The sequence below is a fragment of the Anabrus simplex genome, chromosome 6 (assembly GCF_040414725.1).
Source record: "Anabrus simplex isolate iqAnaSimp1 chromosome 6, ASM4041472v1, whole genome shotgun sequence".
NCBI classification, from domain to species: domain Eukaryota; kingdom Metazoa; phylum Arthropoda; class Insecta; order Orthoptera; family Tettigoniidae; genus Anabrus; species Anabrus simplex.
Genome location: NC_090270.1, coordinates 206,885,396 through 206,908,693, shown reverse-complemented (window position 1 = coordinate 206,908,693; position 23,298 = coordinate 206,885,396). Strand labels below are relative to the sequence as shown.

Below are 23,298 nucleotides of genomic sequence, written 5' to 3'. Positions count from 1 at the left end.
CAAGTTCCAAGATATTAGACTGCTATTAGACTGCAGGTTTTCGGCACAATCTGCCATTAAGACCAAGTCGTCAGCATAGGCCAAACTGCTTACTACATTTCCACCTAACTGAATCCCTCCCTGCCATTTTATACCTTTCAGCAGATGATCCATGTAAACTACGAACAGCAAAGGTGAGCCTTGTCTAACCCCTGTAAGTACCCTGAACCAAGAACTCATTCTACCATCAATTCTCACTGAAGCCCAATTGTCAACATAAATGCCTTTGATTGATTTTAATAATCTACCTTTAATTCCATAGCCCCCCAGTATAGTGAACATCTTTTCCCTCGGTACCCTGTCATATGCTTTCTCAACTGTTATTATAGCTGAACATATCTCGAAGTAGAGATAAAACAAGTCCTAATATTAGTGTAATATTCCATCACGAAATATGTGCATTATGTGCTGTTTTGAATTTACAATATAGATATAATGAATGTATGGAGTCAGACTGGCTGTATTACAACAACTACAATAGAACATGACTTAAAATTTTATGACAGAAGAAGGTATCCTAATGAACATTTTACAAACAATCTATTAATTTCAACATAAGTGAAATTAGAGAAAACAAACATACCAGGGATGGGGCTGATAAACAACATTCTTTACATACATGCATTTAGTGGGTCTGTAAGTCAGCATCATTCTGAAAAGGTAAACTTAGCTGTTTAACAGTTTAAGCAGCACAGTGATTATGTGTTTGTCCAAGATATAAAAAAACAATGATAAAAGTGTATTGAAAGGTGGAAAATTCTCTCTATTACAATTAATCTCGGGATAGTAAGGAAAAGGAATGGAAGGGCAAATATGTTTAGTAGTAAAGGGTGCAGCCCTAATTCACTTGGGCAAATCAAGGAAGCGGTTCAAAGTAGATCTGCGAAATCTTATATTTTATTATTTTTGAATAATTTACTGAAAACAGAATATATTTAAGAATTTATTATATTGCAATTTCTTATATAACAATTAAAATATACTAATATCATAAACTATACAGTAATTTACATCAATTAATGATGGGAAGCATCTTGCGTTGGTTTACCATATTGTTTCTCCCACATTTCAATAAATTCTTTTTTACGAAGCTCACGGCGAGCAAAGTATTCAGGATACTGAGCCTTCTCTAGGGGATGCCAGTAATCCAAAACCCAGTCTGGAGGTATCACTTCTCTACCAAAGGCCACACCACCAGGAGATCTGGGGACTGAAAAAAGAACAGAGAATCAATTCACAAACACCGCATAATTTGAAAATAGATTTAGCATATGATTTAGACATAAGTATTTTACCTGAGTCACCCAAAAATAAGCAAAATATGTTAAGGGTGTCTTCCCTCGGACTAACATTTATTAAAAGTTGTTTCCTGAAGGGTCACAGTTACAGCTCCAAGCATTAAGTGTTGCTTTTCAGAAAAAATGTGTTGCAACAAAATGTGTAAACAGAATCTATTTTAATGGCCAATCATAATTTGTCTGCAAGATGGAATACACACAGTTAAATAATCTCTTGCGTTTTGAAGCCAAGCCATGACAAGTTTGTAACAAGGATCGGTTAAGTCAGCATCATTCTGAAAATAAAAACTCAGCTGTTTAACAGTTTAAGCAGCAAAGTGATTCACAGATTCCCACACGGCAGCAGCAGTAGAAGCAGAGAACAGATGTTTTCTAAAATCATATGCAGCACATGCTAAAGAAACCTCCCTTAACTTGCAACATTCACAAAGTCTGTACCTTGGATATTTCCGCATTGCCACCAATGGAAGGAACAGCCAAACAGCACTCCTGCATGTACCACCAGGTGCAGCTGTGGCTGGGAACCTCCCAAACTCATGGGATGGGAGCGTAAGAAGAATCAGCTCATGCCAGTGAAAACTAAAAGACCTGTCACACCTGGGGCAGTTTTAAACTCCATATTCTGCAAGTGTACAACTGGCTGTGATGGAGGCAAGTGTGAATGCAGAGGGGTTGCAATGAATTGCAACATTATTTGTCATAAGTGCCATGGTGAATGCCTAAATGGCACTAGTGTAACCTTGGAAGACCATGAGGAACTGACATCTTGCTACCACTTCCTGAGACCAGTGTTGATGGTGACTGAGGACCGTTCATATTAGCCATTAATGAACCAATCTGAGCCATCCCACCCCAGGAAACGAAGAGAACTTCGTAAATCAAATTAGAACCAGATGTAATATGTAATGTAATATGCAATATCAATCTGTGATTCAATCAATGTTTAATAATTCAATCATGTAATTGAAAAATTAATAATATTATGAAAAATCAGTACAGTAATGAACTAACCAATGAATGAATGTTTTGTTTAAATTTAAAATTTTTCATTATATTTACCAACCCCTCTCCCTTAACACTCATACAGGTTTGATTCTATGTTACAATGATTGCATTTGATTGTGATAATTTGTAATATTAAGATTCACCTATTTATTGAACAGCTGGAATTAAAAAATTACACAAGATACTCATTTTGAAGACAACCTGATGCTCTGGCAATATTTTTTGTCAGCTCTTTCTTGAAACAACTCGCAATTCAGAAGATGTGAGCTTATTTGTATGAAAAACGTAGCAATAAATACAGTGATCAAAGAAAAAAAAAATACAACGGTGGCACCTTATTATTTCACAAAGTATTAAAAACACAAAGTGAATAGGACCTTTTTTGTAGGTAAGTTTGTTAACTATAATTTTTTACATAACTTGTTTTGGACTACAACCAATGTCTAGAGATATTCAAGAAAAAAACGAAAATCCGTACCAATTTTCAAGATGGAAGCTTGAGCTCACCTCAGATTTTACAGGATTTTTGATAAAATCTTCACTAGACTGCTAGGAAAAAGTGTGTCATGTTTCAAAACTCACATTTATCTCTTTTGAAAAAACCTACTTTGACTAGACTAATGAGAGGAAAATAAACAGTTCTGCTCGTTTCATCAACTTATTATCACATTTTTAGACAAGGACATCCATAAAAATATATAAATTAGGACTGTTTGTAAAGTTTTATAAAGACTTTATTATAATGCCTGTTGCTCACGGTAAAATTCTCTGTCAAATTTATTGTACAATAATTTAATTTTATAAAATTTCTGTTGCTCACGGTCAAATTCAAGTTTTATAAAACCTTTGATAAAACTTTTCATAAAATAGGACATGTTCTATTCTGTAAAATTAATTTTACGAAACGAACCAATCAGCGAAGCTGACATCACGATGATGCTGGCGCTACGTCGTGAGAAGATTGTAAAGCTCGATTGTAAACAAACACTTCTTTCTAAAATGGCAGGATCCGGATGGACTAAAGAAGCTGTTGGTGTTTTACAGGACTAATATCAGAAATATCCTTGTTTGTATGAAGTTAAAACGTCACTTTATCACAACAGAAATGCAAGAAGAGAGGCAGAAAACACAATCGCCAAATTCCAATATGAATGCTGGTCTTCTAACTTCAACTAATTTTCGACCAAGGACAGCAATCCTCCACCTTCTTCTCTTCTTTTGATCCAATCCTGAGTCCAGCATTTCCTGGCATTTCTTTTCTTCCATTTTACCACTGTACAACAAATAATTGCAGCTAAAGCAGCAAATTTTGCTTTGTTTGTTGGAGCCATACTCTCAAACACACTGTAAGTGGAACAGCTGATTCTTGGTTTAAAAGTTTTTCAATAGATGGCAGCACAGACAAACCTTAGTTCAGAAGTGAGTTCATAGATGGCCATCCTGATGCTTCCATGGATTTTATAAAATAATTTTACTGTGAGCAACACAACTTGTTTTCACCAAATTTTTATAAAATTAATTGTACAACATATTTTACAAAACATTTTACCGTGAGCAATGGGCATAAGAATATTTTAATTACTCTCATCCATCTCGCTCATTTTTTAACGCATGTACCTACATCATCATCCTCACATTTATAATTTGTAGTTTTTCTTTTTTAAAAAAACTACAATTAAGAGCAATCAGGATCCTGATTTATTATCTTTAGGGTTTGAGATTGGGGCTGAGGATGCCCTTAAAGAAGGGGCGAAGCATGTCCCTATAATTTACTTAAGTTTTGATTCTTGATTAAAATTACTCTATGTATTGAATGGGTGGAATTTGATAGGCATTAATTTTTCTTTGACTTTAATGTACAATTCAATACGGACCAAAATACGAGAATTATAACGTATAACGTGTAAGTGGTATGTTCCGAGCTGTCAGTGGAGAGATGGCGTAGAATGACATCAGTAGACTAGTAAGTTTTAGTGGTGTCTTTAAAAGTAGGAAAGATCACAATATGAAGATAAAGCTGGAATTCAAGAGGACAAATTGGGGCAAATATTCGTTTATAGGAAGGGGAGTTAGGGATTGGAGTAACTTACCAAGGGAGATGTTCAATAAATTTCCAATTTCTTTGAAATTATTCAAGAAAAGGTTAGGAAAACAACAGATAAGGAATCTGCCACCTGGGCAACTGCCCTAAATGCAGATCAGTAGCGACTGAAAAAATTGAAAATCGATGCCGAAATACTGATGACGATGATGATGATTGTTGTTTAAAAGGGCCTAACATTGAGGTCATCGGCCCCTAATGGTACAAAATGAAATAACAAAAGTTTCAAATTAATCCACTGACCAAAATAAAAAAAAATCATGAAGAATGAATGGATGGACATGATCCCTACAAAAAACAAACAAACAGACAAGAAAACAGTGGATCAAACTCAAAAAAGATCATAAATAACCGTATTACTGACCAAGGGACCACTCATAAAGCACAATGATGCTTGATGTCTACAGGGGTGCAAAATCCACGATTAAGGCCCCACAGAATGGTACATGTCACGAGTAAAGTAGAACCATGGTATTTGTCATTTTGGGGGACTGATCAAAAGTAGCGAAGACTCACGGTGGTCCACACAAGATGGTACTACTCACAAGTATTGCAATTCGTACAGGGAACACAGACCTATGGTGTTTCTCACACAATGGCGCCACTCATAGCCAACGCAAACCGGTAAGGTTCCTCACCTAGGTGTACTAGTCATGGGCGCCGGTATTCCCGTGGTGTTCCTCACATAGTGGGTACCAATCACAGGCAACGCTGACCCACCCACGGTGCCGCTCATATACCGGTACAACTCACAGGCTACGCCCAGACCCGCGGTGTTGCTCACATGAGTACAACGCACGGGTACTGGAATCCACCAGGCCAGGCTTTTTACTGCAACTAATCACAAACCTATTTCGTACCAATTTAGTGATACTACTCGGAAGTACATGCAACCCATGGTGTTCCCCGCATGATGGTACGAATCAAGAGTAGTTTCATGGTTCTAATTCAATCATCCCTTGGTCGCCCCTTATAGCCGCCTCTTACGACAGGCAGGGTATACCGCGGGTGTATTCTACATGTGCATCCCCACCCGCAGGGGATAGTGTGTTTGGTCCGCGAGAGGTATTTTATTTCCCTCAAGTCCGCCGGCAAGCCGGTTAGGACCCCCCTATCCGCCACCTGGGACGCGCCACGTGGGAGTATCACCTCTCCCCCTGCTACGCCTGCGTAGCAGGTTTATGGCCGAAATACTGAGAGAAGGGTAAGTTATTACAGTACAAGTTCAGTATGTCCTACGGAAGTTCAATAGCATTCTAATGGAGTTGAAATCAAATATGTTACAAAGATAACAACAGAAAGCTGGCGTGAAAACTTGAGACAGCGACTGTGACTCACTCTGGTGGCTCGAAGTGTACACTAACAACCCAACCAGGCATCAAAAACGGTGAAGAAAAACAATGTTAAGTGTGAATACTATTTAATTATTTGAAGGAAAAATTGCTGGAAGAGGCAGTATTTGCTCTATATACGGTTGTAATAATTACAGACAGTAAAATGTGCCAAAGTCTTTTATTTTAATGCTATTTGTTCGGGGCATCGACCCATGTGGATCTTTTGCCCCTACTGGCACCATATTGTATGAACCTGCATGTAATTGGAATGGTGGTAGTGTGGAATGTTGTGTGTGACAAAGGAAGATTAAGGATGTCACAAACCCCCAGGCCAGGGATATTAATCATTACAATTAAAAACCCCTGACCCGGCTGGGAATCGAACCCGGGGCTGCCGGGTGACAGGCGGACGCGTTGCCTCCTACACCGTGGGGCCGGAGTGCCAAAGTCTTTCTATAAATTTCCATGCATAAGTATGAGTGGAAATGTTGGTACATATGACGCATATGTGATAACTAGAGCCTGGATTTCCATGCAAATGCATGTTCCTAAATGAGCTGGTTACACTTTTGAAACTTAGCAAATATTCGTTTTATGACTAATCAATTTCAAACAACCGTACTTTTTCCAGACATGTTTGCACGTTTTGGCCTTTTTGGGAGAAAATTCATGCATAATGCATATTTTAACAATTTGGATTTAATAGCGAATGACTGAACATTTATATTGGATTATATGGCTTATCTTCTGGCTTTGACGCATATATTACGTTAACTTGCAGGATAGTGCCTTTTTTGTCCATGGGTTTGCGGAATTTGGGACCGTACATTCACGCTATTTGTATATTCTTGAGAGAGAAAGAAAATGTATTCCAAAGTTAGATGCATAGAGGTCCTACAATCCAGTTAGCCAAGCACTTTGTTTGGTGCTTGAGTAAACATTGACATAAGCAGGAAGACCCCGCGACGACCGCTCTAATCCTTAGAAATAAGGTGTCCCAGTAAAAACTGAACCCTATGTTAGACGAAGAAATCAAAACTCGAATCACACTACTGTGACGCCGCTTTACTGAGATAGTTACTTACGAACCTCTGTTTTGCACTGAATCCTGTTTTGTTTTCCTGGAATTTCCTACCCCGAACTCCGAACTCGCATTGTTCACACGTCTGAGGCCAAAATAATTGAGAAAAGAAGGGAGTTGGAAACAGCACGCTTACACGCTTCAAACTGCAATTTAGTGTTAGACTGTGCTGTTAAGTGTTGAGGTGTCATGCCACCTGTTAAGTCTACGAAAGTCCTCGTGTCTAAATGGACTGAGATAAGGAATTTCTAAGTTAATTTTCGAAAAAAGATCTTCAGATATATTTTGTCCTAAATGTCTTTAAGTCACTGTCACTTTTTGTGACGTAGAAAGATCATTTTCTGTGTTCAGGAATGTTCTGTCAGATAAACGAATGAACTTGAATGAGGAAAATGTGGAGAAATTAGTTGTACAAAGTTTCAAAAGGAAGTGAAACTATAACAATGTTGAACTGAATTTTGAGACTGCATATTTTCCAGTTTATTGTGCATGTTCCATCATTTGATAGCGCATGAATGCATGCATATTTTGGGATTTGATAGTGCATGAAAATCTGTGCTCTAGTGATAACTGTTTTCTTGTTGGCCCATAAATACTTTGGAGTCGTTTCAAGCCTTTGAAAATAACACATTCCTATACATCAACAGAAAAGGGGAAAAAATGTCAAATTACAGAAAGTAACACATGAGATTTCACGTTAATGTGGATCTACATAATATAGTATTTACATAATTATAGTATGGGCATAGTTGTCACTGTACACCTAAGTGAATTTAATGGAAAGATGGTTGCATGGCCTATACCGAGCAGAGTAGCAGCGCGTTACGTGCTACGGCTATGGAGCTAAGCTCTGCATTCAGGAGATGTGTGGGCTCCAACTCCACCGGCGGGTGCCCTGAGAATGGTTTTCTGTTACTTCCCATTTTCACTTCCAGGCAATATAGTAGTTGTCACTGTTCATGCCTTATCTGAAAACTGCAAACAGTATCACATGCAAGTGTAGGTGTCCCAGTTTTTGGTCTTGCTGGAGACCTAAAATGGATGTCAGTTTCATGCCTTATCTAATGACTTAAAAAATTTTATAAACCCAGATCAAATATTTTGTACTTGAAAACCAGCTCCAAAATTCCTTTAAACGAAACAATACATTTTCATACACAAGTGAATTTTCGAGATTTCTGGTTCAGGTATTATGTCATAGCAGCCAACAGCTGTAAGTAGTTATAACTGCAAGCCGCTGTATAGCGTTAGTGGCGCTGTCTTGTCTGAAAACTATGCATTTGAGATAGGTTTCGCTATTATCTTTGTAACCTATTTGCTTAAATGATGTAAATCTTATGTAGAATATCTTCTGGAGGAGAGCTGTGTTCACTGCAACATAGGGATCGACCCGCCAGCCCCCGGTACATTTACTTTTATACCTTAACTACTGGCCTATCGCAGCAATAGCTGCAAACTTATTTCTTGTAATACCAATACAAATGATCCGTTATTGGACTTTATAAATTTTCCAGGCAACTCATTCCCGGCTGCCAGCGCCTCGCCCCAGTGTGCTAAGTTGGGCGCATCAGCTGGCAAATAGCACACCCACCAAGACGCATGGCTAGTGATACTGTGGAGGCTGCTGCTGCTTAGTTATTTCATTCTCCCTGTTTGGGAGAGGGCCACCAGTCCAACTAGGAACTCTTTGGCTGGTGATTTTGGTAGTTTTTGTGTACTCTAGTTATTTATTGTAAGTGTGCTATGGCACACATATTTTTACATTGTTGACATGATATGGGTACTGGCGTGTGGATTGTCACAACAAGGCGTCGCCCAGTGTGAGTCCTGCACCAGATCCACCCAGCTTTTGACCTGCTATCCCCCGTTTATTGAAACTTTTTGAATTACAATTTTTACAGTATGTACATTATATGTTGTATTCATTTCATCTTCTTTTAGAGTTTTTGCTCATTATGAATTGATCATTATTCATATAATAATTTCACATTGGACTTCATTTCATTGCACTTTCCAGTGGGAGTCCTCTCTTGATGTTGATTTTTACATTTTTCGATCTTTGTTTTGCACATATGTTACATTTTGAAGGGGTGTAATGTGTTGTATCGTGTGTGACATACATATTTCAATTAGATTCACTGTAATATAATTTCATTTTCAGTTTGAGTTCTTTTGCTTGCTGTTTTGATATATTACAATTATTATAGTTGTGTTTTGTGTTGTTATTGTTACATTTTATATTCGTGTAGTGTGTTGTTTGTGTGTTCGTGTATAGGGATATAATTTAAACATTTTTGTGTATTGTGTGTCTGAGTGTTTAGATTAATTGGTGTATTTGTACTTTAGTTGATGGCGGTGGTGTCGCCTTCAAGTCAGTACTGTGTGTTGCCAATGGTAAAATTATTTGTGAGGTCTTAGCTACTTTTGCGCCATCTGCAAAGGTTTATTGTAATTTTCTTATCGTTTGTTATTTTCGGGCAGTGGCTGGGAATAGGTATGTGGTAGCGGGTGTTGGCTGTTGGTTTAGGATAGATTGAGCTAGCGGGGATAGGTTGATGGCTTCAATCGGTTGTGGGAGGTTGCAGGAATTAGCATTTTTAAGGTATTGCAATCTAAGAGAATGAAGGTAGGAGCGGATTGTAGGGAATGTGTATAAATCATTAATTGTCTCTATTCTAGTTTTAGGTCCGAGGCTGTATGCAAGTCGAATGGCGTGTCGGTCTAATTTTAAAATGTCTAAATAGTGAATGGGATGGGCTGAGATCCAGGTTAGGGAGGCATAGGTAATAATAGGTCGAACAAAGACTTTATACGTGTTAATTGAGTGGCTTTTAGTCCCCAGGTTTGACCTTTCAACCAGCGTAAGAGGTTAAACCTGTTGTATGCCTTTTTATAAATATTGTTAAAGTGTACATTCTATTTTAGATTATTTTGAAACGTGATACCAAGGTAGGTAAGGGTTGAGGTTTCTGTAAGCGGTTGATTATTAAATGTGAGATGGATTTTGTTAGTAGGTCGGTATCTACGGTTGCTGTTTCTAAAAACTATAAATTGGGTTTTGTTTACGTTAATTTTGATTTGCCAAAGATTTAGCCATTTTTTGAGTTGGTGGAGGTAGGGTTGTATGTGTGATTGGGGGGAGCGGTTGTAAGTTACAAGGGCGAGGATTGCCGTGTCGTCTGCAAACTGATATAGTTTGAGTGGGGATGAGGGTTGAGGGATATCTATACAATATAGGACGTATAATAGGTGACTCAGGGGTTGCCTTGTGGTACTCCAGCTAATAAGAGAAATTTATATGATAGGGTGTTGTGAATGGTTATTTGAGCACTATGTCGGTTGAGAAAGTTATCTAGGAAACGGGTGATTGTGACAGGTATTGGTAAATGTCGCAGTTTAAAAATGAGTCCTGAGATCCATACTTTGTAGAATGCTTTTTCTACATCTAAACTGATTAAAGCGGCTCGTTTCTTAGGTGGGAGATATGATGTAAGGGATGCTGAGATATGGAAGAGGTGATCTTGTGTAGAGTGGTGTGGGTGGAAACCTGCTTGTGATTGTGGAATTAGTTGGGAGTTCAAGAAGGAATAGATTCTACGGGCTAGGATGATTTCTAATATTTTACTTAGTCTGGTAACAGGCTTATTGGACGATTTGAAGTTACCTGGGAAGGTAGTTTGTTAGGCTTTAAAAATAGTAGGATTTTCGCATGTCCCCAGTGGGATGGGAAGGAACCTGTTTGGATTATAATATTGTATATATATTGCATAGTATTTGAAGGAAAAGGAGTGGTGCTTCTTTGATATGTCTATACGTAATTTGGTCAAGGCCAGGAGCTGTGTTCTCTTTGTGTTTTAAAAGCTTGTGTATGTCTTGTACTGTAATTGGTGTATTTAGAGGGTGTTGTTGTTCAATAGGTGGGGGAAAGGGGGGGGGGGGGGTGTTCGAACGTGGTGTGTAGTGGAGCTTTTGTAATGTCCTGTATATTCAGTTATTTCATGATCTGGATGGTAGAAATTAGGATCAGTAGGAGGTGAAAAGACTTGTCTGTAGTAGTCTGCAAAGAGATCAGCTTTTGCTTTTGGATTGTTTGGTGCAGTGTTTTTGTGTATTATTGGTTAGTGAGGGAATGATTTTTTAGTTTGTGTAAGTTGTTTCAATTTAGTCCAGTATTTACGTGTATTGTTTGTGTTAGATAGTTCACTGCAAGTGTTGTTTCCAGGCTTTTCGTTTTATGGCTTTAATAAAGGAGCGTGTGTGTCATAGGGTTGTTCTGAGTTCCCGAAGAGTGTTGGGGTCTCGTGTTCGAAGGTAGGCTTTGTACAGGTCGTGTGCGTATTGTAGTAGTTGAAGGGCTCTAGGTGGGAGTGGTGGTTTTGAAGGGTGTGAAGTATGGCGGATTATGTGGAGTTGGTCTACAGTAGTTAAGGCTGTTTCAAGTTGTTTTATTGTGTTGTGTAGTTCTTCTTGGTTTGTCAGTGTCATAATGTTGTGGATCATGTCTGTGATAATTTGTCTGTAGGCTGACCAATCAGTGCGGTTATAATGTCGTACTGGTGGGGGTCGTTGGTTGTGTTGGAAGGGGTTAGTAAACATGGTATATGGTCACTTCCGATAGATGGTAACATAAGTATATCACTATTATTTGCTAATGTTGGTGAAAGGATTATGATGCCACGTGTGTTATTATATATAGATCGTGTGGGAGAAGGGAAAAGGATATCCACGCTCTGGATGTCGCGTAGAATTTGTTCATAAGTTCTATCTTGAGCGCTATCATATGATGTAACATTAAAGTCTGCCATAATTAAATAGGTTGAAAAATTTTGATTAATATATTCTACAAATTCTTTAGGTGAAGGTGATCCTGGATTGATTGCCAATAGTTAGCTCAATTATTAAGTTTTCTGTTTGATATTCTTGTAATTGGTGATAGTGTATTTTTGATGTAATAGATTTGTGTACACTGCTACCCATCCACGGCCCCTGTTAGGGGGGTCGGAGCGGTAGAGTGTGTGATTTTTAATTTGTGGTTTTTGTTTTCAGTTAGAAATGTTTCATTAAAAATTATGACATCTGGGTTGTGTTGATCTGTCTGTAATTCAATGAGCGGTCGGTTGTTTCTTAATGAGCATACAGTACCATAGTAGACTTTCACTTTTTAAAGTAGCGGAAATGGATTTAGTGGAAAGAACGTGCAGTGCGTTTTAGTTCCTGAATACATGGCATCCAGATCGAGTCTGGAATACCAACCGAGTCGCCAATCGAATCTGATCGAGTACATGGGAATGTTGGAATGGTAGTACATTCTGTAGGACTAGGGTGATGAATCTAAGGATGTTCTCCGTGGAGGGGGGAGGGAGAGTGGAGGTAAAGGTTGGGGTGGGTAGGTTAATGGGTGTTATGGTTTCAGGTTGGGATGGGATGGGTTGAGGTTTACGCCTACATTTAGCGGAAAAAGTGGGGTGGTTTTCCTGACATTTACTGCACTTCGGTGAAGCCTTATTAGTGCAGTTTGCTGATGTGTGATTACCACTGCAGATAGCGCATACTTGATCTCGGGAAACACGGCTGGCTGGGTGGATGGTTGTATCTTTGGCAGCGTTCACAGTGTATGCATTGTGGTAGGGACGACCTTGACGACTCCACACGGTGACGTTTGGCGTAGATAAGGGCGCCATCTCTTAGCAGCTGGTCCAGGGTTGAGGTGTCACGTGACAGGATTCGAATGAGTAAGGTTGGTCCTCTGTCGTTCCTGATGTGTATAGTTCGAAAAATTTGCAGCTCTTGTTGTTGTAGTTGGGCTGCAACCTCATCGTCTGAATAGCTACGATCCACACCGTAGGCCACAATTGACAATGTGGGTGCTGGGCGCGTAGGTGGTGTATTGCGCCTTGGTTGTACTGCCATATTTTGAGCTATGGTGTGCTTACCGAAGTGTGCTAGTCCGATAGTGTTGACCAGTATGGATTAAAATGGCCTAGAAGTCTTGATATTGTGGTGCTCTTTACTTCTTTGTATTTCCAAGTTGTACTCCTTCTGTACGTTCGGAAGAAATCTTGTTATGATGGAGTGGATGGCCTTTGGCTGGTTTTTATCGGGGTCCAAGTTCTTTAATTTAATTATGTAGAATTGAGTTGGTATTCCTGTATTCGTAGCAGTTCCGCTCCAAAGTCTTACTTGGTTTGGTAGTGCCGGGTTCCGGGCAGCTTCTGCGTAGCTCAGAGTAGATAGTGGCATAAAGCCTGGCGAACGGTTTTCAGATGGTAGGTGAAATAGAGCCGTAATATCTGCTGTATTCATGTTAAGGGGCGACATGCCACTTGGTGATGGGTTTTCAGCATTGGAGAACAGGGTGTATGTGCTCCCCGTTGATGCACTTGGCTCTCGTTGTATTGCTCTACGTTTTCTATCCTCTGGGCTAGGCGAGTCCCAGTCGATTTTCCTCCTCAGCATTCTAATAGTTTCGTCTTCCATGGATGAAGCAGGAGATACAGAGTGATCTCTAACCGTGGAGTCGAAACTTGTAGGGTTTCGCATGGCGACATCTGATATTTTTCTGCCGTACTTCTTCCTTGTACCAGTGGGAGTGCTTTTGGCGACCTCTGGAGTAGTTGAGCCATATTTATTCATGGTTCCTTCTGTATCCGTCGCGCTTGAGACGGCATCTTTGGCTGGATGATTCAACATCGTCTTGGTATATACTAAGTCTGATGAAGCCTCTGGTGGCAGAGTTTCATACCTCGTAGTATCATAACCCGCAGCGGCCGAGCCTGGTTCTTTCTTGGCTCCCTGCTGCTTTACTTCATTTTCTAACTTCTTATTAGTTCCCGTATTGCTTGCCATCGTGACCCACTGGGCTAGACAGCGTAATACTGACTTGGATGCTGTGGAGGTCACTGTGTAGGCTACTACGAGCCACCGGCAGTGCCAATGCACTATGAGAGACTTTGTCTCATTACCAAAAATTGATGCCTTGTTGCTTGTTGTTTTAAGGGGCCTAACATCGAAGGTCATTGGCCCAAAATTGATGCCTGCCTGGCCATCAGATGATATAGATGTTGATTCCCATAAGGAACCTGAAATATTTGTCCCGAATGAGTAAATTTATAATACCAATACAAACGGTCCATTACTGGACATTATAAATTTTCCAGCCAACTCATTCCCGGCTACCAGCGCCTCGCCCCAGTGTGTTAAATGACCCTGTGCACCGTAACTTCATAAACAGCTCTTTGGTTTGGGCATAATGCCGAAGTTTGTTAACAAAAGTTTATTAACTATACTGAGAAATGTTTTCATTAACAATGTTTATTAACTTTGTTTTGTTAACAGTGTTTATTAATTTTGGTGTAGACTACCCGTAAGATGATCTCAGCTGGGAAGAAACTCAAGCGAAATGTGATTGGAGACATGGAAGATACATCATCACATTGTTTAACTTACATTCTGGAAATAAAGAAAAGGGTTAGATCAGCTACAGGCTCACCTGGCACTTGAAAACTTTTATACAAAGCCTACTACACAATGTTTCTTCAGCGCAGACATCCATTGCATAGTGAGGATAATTTGCTATCTATTTCAGTAGTGAAGTGCCGGTAGTTACCTTTTCATCATAAACTTTGTTAAATTAATTCACGAATGTCTAACCACTGCAAACTTAGAATTAATGGACATGTGGGTTATATGGTCACCAATGGCTATTAGCTGAAAAAGAAAAGTTTGTCAATTTTGGTCAACCGTTCTGTGATGTATATATACAGACATGGATGTAAGTAGGCCTATTCGTATAGTGAAACATGTTACAGTAAATGACTTATACCTCTTCTGATGTAACTTTGATTGACCGTGAGAGATCCAGGATCTAAGTGGGGACTTCGAGAATACCCTGCCTGTGATTGCGGTGCCCCTTTCCAGTCAGTGCAGCACATTGTTGAGGCGTGTCCTCTGAGGAAGTATGATGGACCAGCCCAAGATGTCATCAGTGCTACACCCCCCCTTCTTAGAATGGCTACAGCAACTGGACATTGATTTGTAAATGTGAACGCTACCAACATTCTTGTCCTTGTATATAGTGTAAATTTTCTTTTTCTTTGTGTATACGTGCCATACGATAAATAAAAATATAATAACTTATACCTCGATTAATATTTTGTGTGCATACTCTATTCCCCTTGGGTGCCACAGATCAGCTACAAGAGCAATACCGTATCTTTGTGTGAAAACGAGAAATGTTTATGTTGTAATGCCCAGATCTGTCCGGACAGAAGTATTCGAACAGTTGGCTGTCAACAAGGAAACAACAGGCAAACTCGCTGCCTACCACACTCAGTCTCTCGGGTACTGACTGCATGTTACATTAACTGTACTGACTAACTAGTGGATTCAACTGGTTTGGTTGAAAAAGAAAGAAAACTGCAGTGGAAATGAGTCTGCTGATTGTCTCATTAAATAGTGAAGGAAAATTGTATTCCAAAATTGCAAACATCAATGGGAGAAGTCATTTGACTGGGCAGAGTATAATTAAGTGATTCAAAGAAACAAACCTGCTAAAAACAAAGATTAAGTTGCCCACAAAAACTGACCACCAGGGAAACTAGGCAAGTGGTTCAAATGATCAAGAAGGACCCAAAATCTACATCTAGTGGGGTAGCTGCTTTTGTTGGAGAACAATTCGGAAAGCGACACCCCCGTGGAATAATGTCACTCATAAATCGTGCAGGATATAGAGCTAGGGCACCCAGAAAAATGCCCTACATTAACAAGAAGAATTAGAAGAGCAGATCAGAGTTTCCTAAAGCTTGTGTAGGCAAGGACCTCACTTTCTCGAACAGCGTTGTTTTCTTGTACAAAAGTAAATTCAACCTATAATAATAATAATAATAATAATAATAATAATAATATCTGCTTTACGTTGCACTAACTACTTTTGCGGTTTTCGGAGACGCCAGGGTGCCGGAATTCAGTCCTGCAGGAGTACTTTTACGTGCCAGTAAATCTACTGACACGAGGCTAACGTATTTCAGCACCTTCAAATACCACAGGACTGAGCAAGGATCGAACCTGCCAAGTTGGGGTCAGAAGGCCAGCGCCTCAACCGTCTGAGCCACTTAGCCCAGTGAAATTCAACCTGTTCCATAACGATTGCCGTGTTTTGGTTTGGAAAAGGACCAATACTGGTCTTGAGATCCAGAATCTTCAAGCTACTGTGAAGCATGGTGGAGTTAGTGTTATGGTCTCGGGATGTATGGCCGCATTAAGTGTCGGGGAATTAATTTTCAATGAAGGAACTATGGACAAATTTGCCCATATATATATATATATATATACTCAAATAAAATGTGAAGAGTGTAGAGAAAGTGGGTCTCGGAAACTAATAATACTTACAGCACAACAACGATGCAAGCACACAGCAGAGATTTTCAGATTATGGGTGCTTTATAATATGCCCCACATTCTAAAAATCCATGCACAGTCTCCCAATCTCAATCCTATTGAGAACCTCTGCAGTGAGCTGGAAAAAAAGAGTACAAAAAGACCACACCTCTAGCAAATCTCAACTAAAAGAATTGCTTCTGAAGGAATAGCATAATACTGAAGCAGAGACAACTGGAAATTTAGTGCACAATAAGAGCAAGAGACTGAGGGAAGTGATTCACAGGGGTGAGGCATACAAAGTACTAAGGGACAGAATTCACTGTTATTTCTCTCTCGAGAAGAATGTTACATGAGTGTACGAATACTTTTGTCTGGCTTAAAACTCCTACTGACCGAAGGAAACATGACTTTTTGTTTGAAGACCAGTAAAATCGTATCATTACCTTGTCCATACTTTTAAGTGACAAGTTATCTTCATGTATATAAGAAGTATTTAAGTTTGTTTGTACTCAGAGTTCCACAAAGGAAACGTTGATTGTGTCTTAATGGCTGTATGAATACGCAAGTCCATGTCTGTATATATATATAGTCGCTGCCGGGACAAAACCTATGTGAAATATTTTAGCTTAGAACTTGGCCAGTAAGGTTCTGTCATCTAAGGTGCAATATTGTGTGAATACTGTCAAGGTATTCTCGCTCTTCATAATGTATGTGCTGCGGGTCAATATGTCTCCAAAAATATTATCACATAGGAGGTTTTGTCCTGGCAACGATAATATATTCTTTTTCAATTTGTTTTACATTGCAGCAAAAGAGATAGGTCTTTCGGCGACGATGGGACAGGGAAGGGCTAAGGGGTGGGAAGGAATCAACCGTGATCTTGATTAAGGTACAGGCCCAGCATTTGCCTGGTGTGAAAATGGGATACCACAGAAAATCATCTTCAGAGCTGCCAACAGTGGAATTTGAACCTACTACCTCCCGAATGTAAGCTGACAGCTACGTGATCCAAACCACGCAGCCATTCGCTCGTAAATATATTCAAAACATCTAGTTTCAAGTGCACGGAAGCTATCAATAATTTCTCATTGGTGAAATCTATACTTGACAATGAAGTAAGACAGTTCATATATATATAAAGAAAACAATTTATGTCTTGCCAGTCTTTAACACTTACAAAGATTTGGGAATGTAATATAAATCAATACAAATCTACGACCATAATACTGCCATGAAGCAATACACTGTTCACCTGATCGAAACAAATGTTATACATACATTTCTTTGGTTGATAATGCTGATTATTGAAGAGCTCTTGCTCGCCTTGAATGAGAAGTTCTTTTGCTTTTCTCATGTCCACTTCACAGCGATTTTGCTCAAAGCGCTGTCTAAGCAGAACTGCTTGGTACCGGAAAGCAGGGCTGAAAGAGATTAACAGTGTATAGCAAGAACTACTAATGCCCACCCGGGTGATTAGTTTTTACTTAATGGAAATTAAAAGGGACGAGAAAGTCATACAATTATGCGTTCGCTTGGAAATCATAGCTTAAGTGAATCAAAGTTGAACAAAGTCAGTTGGATCATTTATTTGCAAATTGCCTTGATTCAGATCTTCAAAGTCCGGTATACTCTAATTCAAATACCCACCGTCTATCATACCAAGACTCCAAATTACGCAGAGCTCTCTTATATAGACTACAAACTTTCCGAGTGTGCGAAACTAATTCTCCAGTAGCCATTTTGCCGTAACCTTATTCAGTATTCACCCTGAACCCTGATTGAAAGAGAATGTGCTCTGATTCTCTATTCTATCCTCTTTGCTCCCAGCTGCATCTAAGTCTCAAAGAATACAAAGCAAAGAGATACACAGATGCAACAAGTCTCCACACTTTTAGCATTTATATCCATAGCCATGATTTATGCTATGGTTACTACACAAACATATCTTCATAACGACGATTGAAGAAAAAATAAAATGCATCCATGATCATATTATGGAATATTTTCATACAGCCAAATAACTTGCGACACTTTTGTCCTGTGTTGGAAACGTAGGGTTGGAAACACTGATTGTGATCATGGTGGCGCATCTGTCCACATGTGTTTAAAAACAAAAGAATTACGATCAGCAGGTTAAATGTAAACAAGTGTGTTGAATAAAATTCGTATTTTGAATATTTTTAAGCAACATACTCTTCCCTACATCTACTACCAAAAAAGATTGTTATAAAATACACCATTCCTCTCGGAACGTACCGTGGGTTGTTGGTCAAGAATATATTTACATCGAAGCGTCCAGCTTCGAAATATACATCTGTAATGGGAAGAACTTCTAAAGACAAGCGTGATATTTATTACCGACTTGCGAAGGAGAAGGGATGGAGAGCACGGAGTGCTTTCAAACTACTGCAAATAGACGAACAGTTTAAAATATTGGAAGGTATGCTCTGGATGTTTTTATTTGAAGTATATGTTGCATAAATATACAGTGTAGTTTATGATTTTTTTATAACTAGTGTTCCCATCTCTTATCTGAAATATGCAAAAGTGAATCATAATTTACTTCATAAAAGCAGTAAAAGACTATTCCCCATTTCAAACATCTTTATTTTCCACTTTTAAATAATTTGCCTTGAAATCATTAACCTAAATATCCAGTGTGATGACCCAACATATTTTCTTTCTGTACTATTTATTTATTTATTTATTTATTTTAAATTCTTCCTACAGTATCTGCAGGCTGCCTCAGAGACAAAGAGTACTTTACACATTTTGGTTAGACATGAACCTACATTTTAGAAATGTAATAATCAAAGAAAGAATCATGCGGCGTGTAATCTTCTTCTGTGAATCATGTACAGGCATAATTAATAAATAATTTATTAAGGTGCGCTCGAAAGAGCATTACTTAACCTAGTAAAAACATTTACAAATTAGCAATTTTTATATTCTCAGTTCGAAACTTTAGAGTTTTCCCTACTATATTCGCTAATTGATTTCACCCTTTTTGGACATTCCGTTATATGATATAAACTGCACTTCTGATCACAGAGGGTGCAAACGCACTCATTGTTTGGTTTATGAAAAGTGGTATTCCTGCAAATACAGTGATGAAAGCCATGTATGGCCAGCCTGGTAACAACATGGCTTTGTTCTTGACCTTCTTTAGTCCAGCTTCTGTCACATATAGCGCTTGTGCTGTAGAACTCCTCTTCTATCTCTTCTCTCTTCGCCTCTCTCTGTCGTTGAAGCTTCTGGCTTGATCTAGTAGCTGGCAAAGAGTGTTTTAATCGTATGTCTTCTATGAAGAAGGATTCCCTCATAAGAACATAAACTAGCCTAGAAGGTGATGCCTTACTCACACCCATAACTCTCTTCATGAAATACGCCTTCACCTTCTCAATTTCCGTTAAGTCACTAAATGACAGCTTTTCCCATATTATTTCAATACCATAGGTATCAGTTATGTTTATTTCATATCCTCTGTAGAACAGGCATATTTAATACTGGTATGAGTAAATGTTTGGTCCTCTAAGGGCATACTCATGATATGCTGTGACAGTTGTTGCAAAATAGGACTTCACCCCACTTGTTCATGAATGATGATAGGTTGGTACCTAGTTCAAACTCCTGAGATATCTTCTCCACACTTTGGAAGGTTTCAGAAGGAACAGTTTATTTCTAGAGACAACTTTAGGTAAATTTCTCAGATGGTGAATGCCAGTACATTGTCATATTGACTGCTGAATAATACAGTAATCAAAACTATTATGGTGAATTCATGTGGAATGTCAAATTATTGGTCTCCCTCCAGTATATACACCTCATTTAGTTTATGTGCATATGTGTGTGTATGTGTATGAATTTATCACCATTGGTTCATTTATAGTATATATGCTGAACAAAGCAGAGCGTAAGTGACTAGACTTCGTTCAAGTGTGTGTATGTGACCGAATATTTAAATATCACTGTTGCTCGAGATCGGTAACTTCCAGTGAATACCAGTAGGGTCTAGCACCTGCCGTTCAGGAGTTCTGCCCAACGTTTTTATTTTCTTGTAGCCACAAAATTCTATAATCTAGGATGTCATATTGACTGCCTTGAGAGGAAGCAAATACAGTAGAGACAATACACGACACTTACGGATTTCGCCTTGCTAAAATGGGAGACAATTCGACGGTGGCGCTCCTAATGACTTGACCTGAACAAATCGCGCTAAATTCAAATATCAATGGAAATGTATATACGGAAATGGATAAATAAATTACGTCTAGAAAGACAGTGGTATTGAGATATTAACTTCGAAGTTGCTAAAGCAATTCTGGATAAATGAATGAAGAATTATTTAAAAGGTTATTATTCAAAGACTGAAATTAGACATATAAACAAGGTGTGAAATGGACTGCTGTGAAATGGCTTGATCTTTCATTTATGCATTACTTTTTTAGCTTTAGCATACCTGCCTGAAATCTTACGGTTGGATTTGTCTTTTTTCCTCATTTAAAAACAATGTATCATCACATTAAGACATTTGTCAATAAAAATATCGGCACATTCCGTACACATATGATGCAATGAATTAACATTTAATAGCTGGACAATTTTCCTCTTAACATGAAGCCTACTAACAGAAAGAAAATCTATAAAATCCCGGCTTTAATCTGAGAAGAGGGATAAAAGAAAGAAAAGTTTGAAAATGTTGTCGATAGTGATGCTTTGAGGAATATTTACGTACAATTAGAGTAAAAATGTAACATACCCTTGGCTGTATAGTCGAGGATTTTTAAAGTCGCTGGCCTGGAAATGATCTGATCAGATCTTATAATTCTTATACAAGCGTAACGTCCCTTCTTTCTTGTACACTTTATCCAAATCGCTTCTGTGACATTTCAAAACCCACAGATCACACCTACAACAACACATCGGTATTGAAGGTTAACTGCTGCACTATACAATAAAATATGCGTATAATATTTTAAGCCCGTTAAAACATGGGTCGAGCAGGTTAGAGGATTATGAAGTACTATAAAAATCTCTGTCACTGGAAGAATATATATGCAAACACAATATTACTTACATGTTCTTGTCACGAGGGAACCTGAAGAACGAGCGCGCATTTTTCTCTACTTCGTAATTACTGCAGCCAAACACAGCACATACCTTTCCCCTCATGTTGAGAGGAGATATCAAGGAATGACACATGCTACTATTTAATTATGTCAACTCACTGAAAACGCATAAATAACACCAAACACTTCACACAAAAATACACGTGCTCTTATGACAGAATCAGTACCGTTCAGGTCTATCCGCTAGAGTGAGCTCCAATAGCTGTCCCTCGATATCTCGCTCAGTGTCGTGTATTGTCTCTACTGTATTTGGTGGAAGGTAGGTTTTGACAGTGTTATTCAAATTCATAATAGATTGCTCTTCTTCTATTTCTGCAGCGTTTGTCCCTCCTGATGGTAGGGTCTGCTACATGGATTTGTTGTCTCCATTTAGTTCTCTCTTGAGTCACGTCAGTGTGGATATTGACGCTCTTCATATCTTTATAAAGATTGAGCATTGGCTCACCAACGTTTTAGTTGCCCCTTTGGTCCCCTACCGACTTTGCGATAGTATCAACCCCTGTCCTTAGTACATGTCCAAACCATTATAGATGGCACTTGCGCATTTTGTCTTGAATCGGTGCAATGTCAAATATCTCCGTGATAGTTTCATTGGAGATGCAATCCAGATTAGTGACACCAGCTGTCCATCTCACTATCTTTGTCGCTTTGGTGCCCAGTTGACGCTCTGACTCAGCCGCAGTTGGCCAACATTTGCAACCGTAAGTTACAGTGCAACAGGTTGGACGACTGCTATAGATTTTTGATTTGAGATTATCTTTCATTCTTCATTCACAAGTGACGTTGGTTGTTGCTTGCAGTTTCATCCAGGCTGTGGTTATCCTTGCATTGATCTCTTCAACGAGGCTGCCATTATCAGCAATTGTTGAGCCAAAACACCCGAATCTTGTCATGAATGGTTCCAATTACTTGTGGACCTGACATCATATATTCAGTCTTCTTTTCATTGCGCACAGACCTTATTTTTCCAGCCGATTGTTCCATTTTTGGGTTTGCCGTTACAGACTAACCTGGGTCTCAGAGGCCAACATAACATCATCAGCGTAGAGAAGCGTCCATGGTAAAAGATGGTGCAAGTCTGCTGTTACAGTGTCATCACTAGATTGAACAGGAGTGGTGACAGTGCTGAACATTGGCGAATGCCAATGGTGATGGGAAAGTCATTGGATGCCCCTGCGGCGGCCTGAATGTAGCTCCTTGGGTCTACATAAAGCAGCTGCACCCAGCTGACAGGGTATTATCTTGCAGTGCTAGCCAAATGAGGTCATGTGGTATGCGATCAAAGGCCTTGTGAAGGTCCAGGAAAGCGAGATGGATTGGCTTATTCTTCTCATGATGTTTTCATCCAAGAGCCATGCAGCATGGATTGCATTGATTGTACTACAATTCTTAATAAATCCAGTTTGGTTGCTGGAAAGCCGAACGATCTTGCGAATCCTTTTATCAAGAACGCATTCAAGACTTATACTTTTCTTCACTATAGGTCGAGGAGACCTGTATGTAGGATAACGTACACGTCTATAACGTGGCATTGCTTCACTCAGGATGAGCAAGCAGCAGCTTGCACGCGCTTATATATCCCTCTAGCCACGCATGTGCAATAGCACTGATAAGGCACTTAGAAACTCAGAAGTCAGATTTGGCAGTAATCAGCAGGTTCAGCAGTGGTCCCTTTCATTTTGAAGATGGGTACAGTGATGCTCCATTGCCAATCAGTCTGTATTCGATCTTCTTTGATGATCTACTTGAAGAGTTGTATGAACCATTCTGCCGCATCCCACTGTTGAGCGTACCAGAGATTGCTGGAAGATCGCTTGGGCTAGTGGCTTTCCCTTGCTTTTTTTCCTTCAGAGCAACCTTCACCTCTTCAATATCGCTCTGACTGGTCCTTCCACAGCTGTACTGGCTGAGATTGGTGGATAGGGAAATTCCT

General features: G+C 39.2%; 2 protein-coding genes across 3 annotated transcripts in view; one reads left to right on the top strand and one right to left on the bottom strand.

Annotated features, from left to right (window-relative positions):
* Nucleotides 1-969: 969 nt before the first annotated feature.
* Nucleotides 970-18,043, bottom strand: ND-B22 (NADH dehydrogenase (ubiquinone) B22 subunit). Its single transcript, XM_067150169.2, has 3 exons — nucleotides 17,884-18,043; nucleotides 17,515-17,657; nucleotides 970-1,249 (listed from the first exon to the last, which is right to left on the bottom strand). Exons 1-3 carry the CDS (start codon nucleotides 17,973-17,975, stop codon nucleotides 1,056-1,058), a joined length of 429 nt encoding a protein of 142 aa, XP_067006270.2. The 5' UTR covers nucleotides 17,976-18,043; the 3' UTR covers nucleotides 970-1,055.
* A 290-nt stretch (nucleotides 18,044-18,333) lies between these two features.
* The window catches only part of LOC136876320 (tRNA (cytidine(32)/guanosine(34)-2'-O)-methyltransferase), an 86,181-nt gene continuing 81,216 nt past the window's right edge, over nucleotides 18,334-23,298 (top strand). Inside the window, exon 1 of one of the 2 annotated variants that reach the window (XM_067150167.2) lies at nucleotides 18,334-18,676. In XM_067150167.2, the coding sequence (XP_067006268.1) occupies nucleotides 18,556-18,676 (121 nt within the window). In that variant the 5' untranslated portion in view covers nucleotides 18,334-18,555. The remainder of the gene's footprint in view (nucleotides 18,677-23,298) is intronic. The other variant, XM_067150168.2, reaches the window with a different exon arrangement.

Excerpts from the sequence above, each read along its gene's own strand:
- ND-B22 (XM_067150169.2), bottom strand. The coding sequence starts at position 17,975 with ATGGCTACTGGAGAATTAGTTTCGCACACTCGGAAAGTTTGTAGTCTA. Across the intron at positions 17,658-17,883 it reads GAGTCTTGGTATGATAGACG|CCCTGCTTTCCGGTACCAAG; the intron begins GTGGGTATTTGA and ends AATCTCTTTCAG. Across the intron at positions 1,250-17,514 it reads GCATTATCAACCAAAGAAAT|TCCCCAGATCTCCTGGTGGT; the intron begins GTATGTATAACA and ends TTCTTTTTTCAG.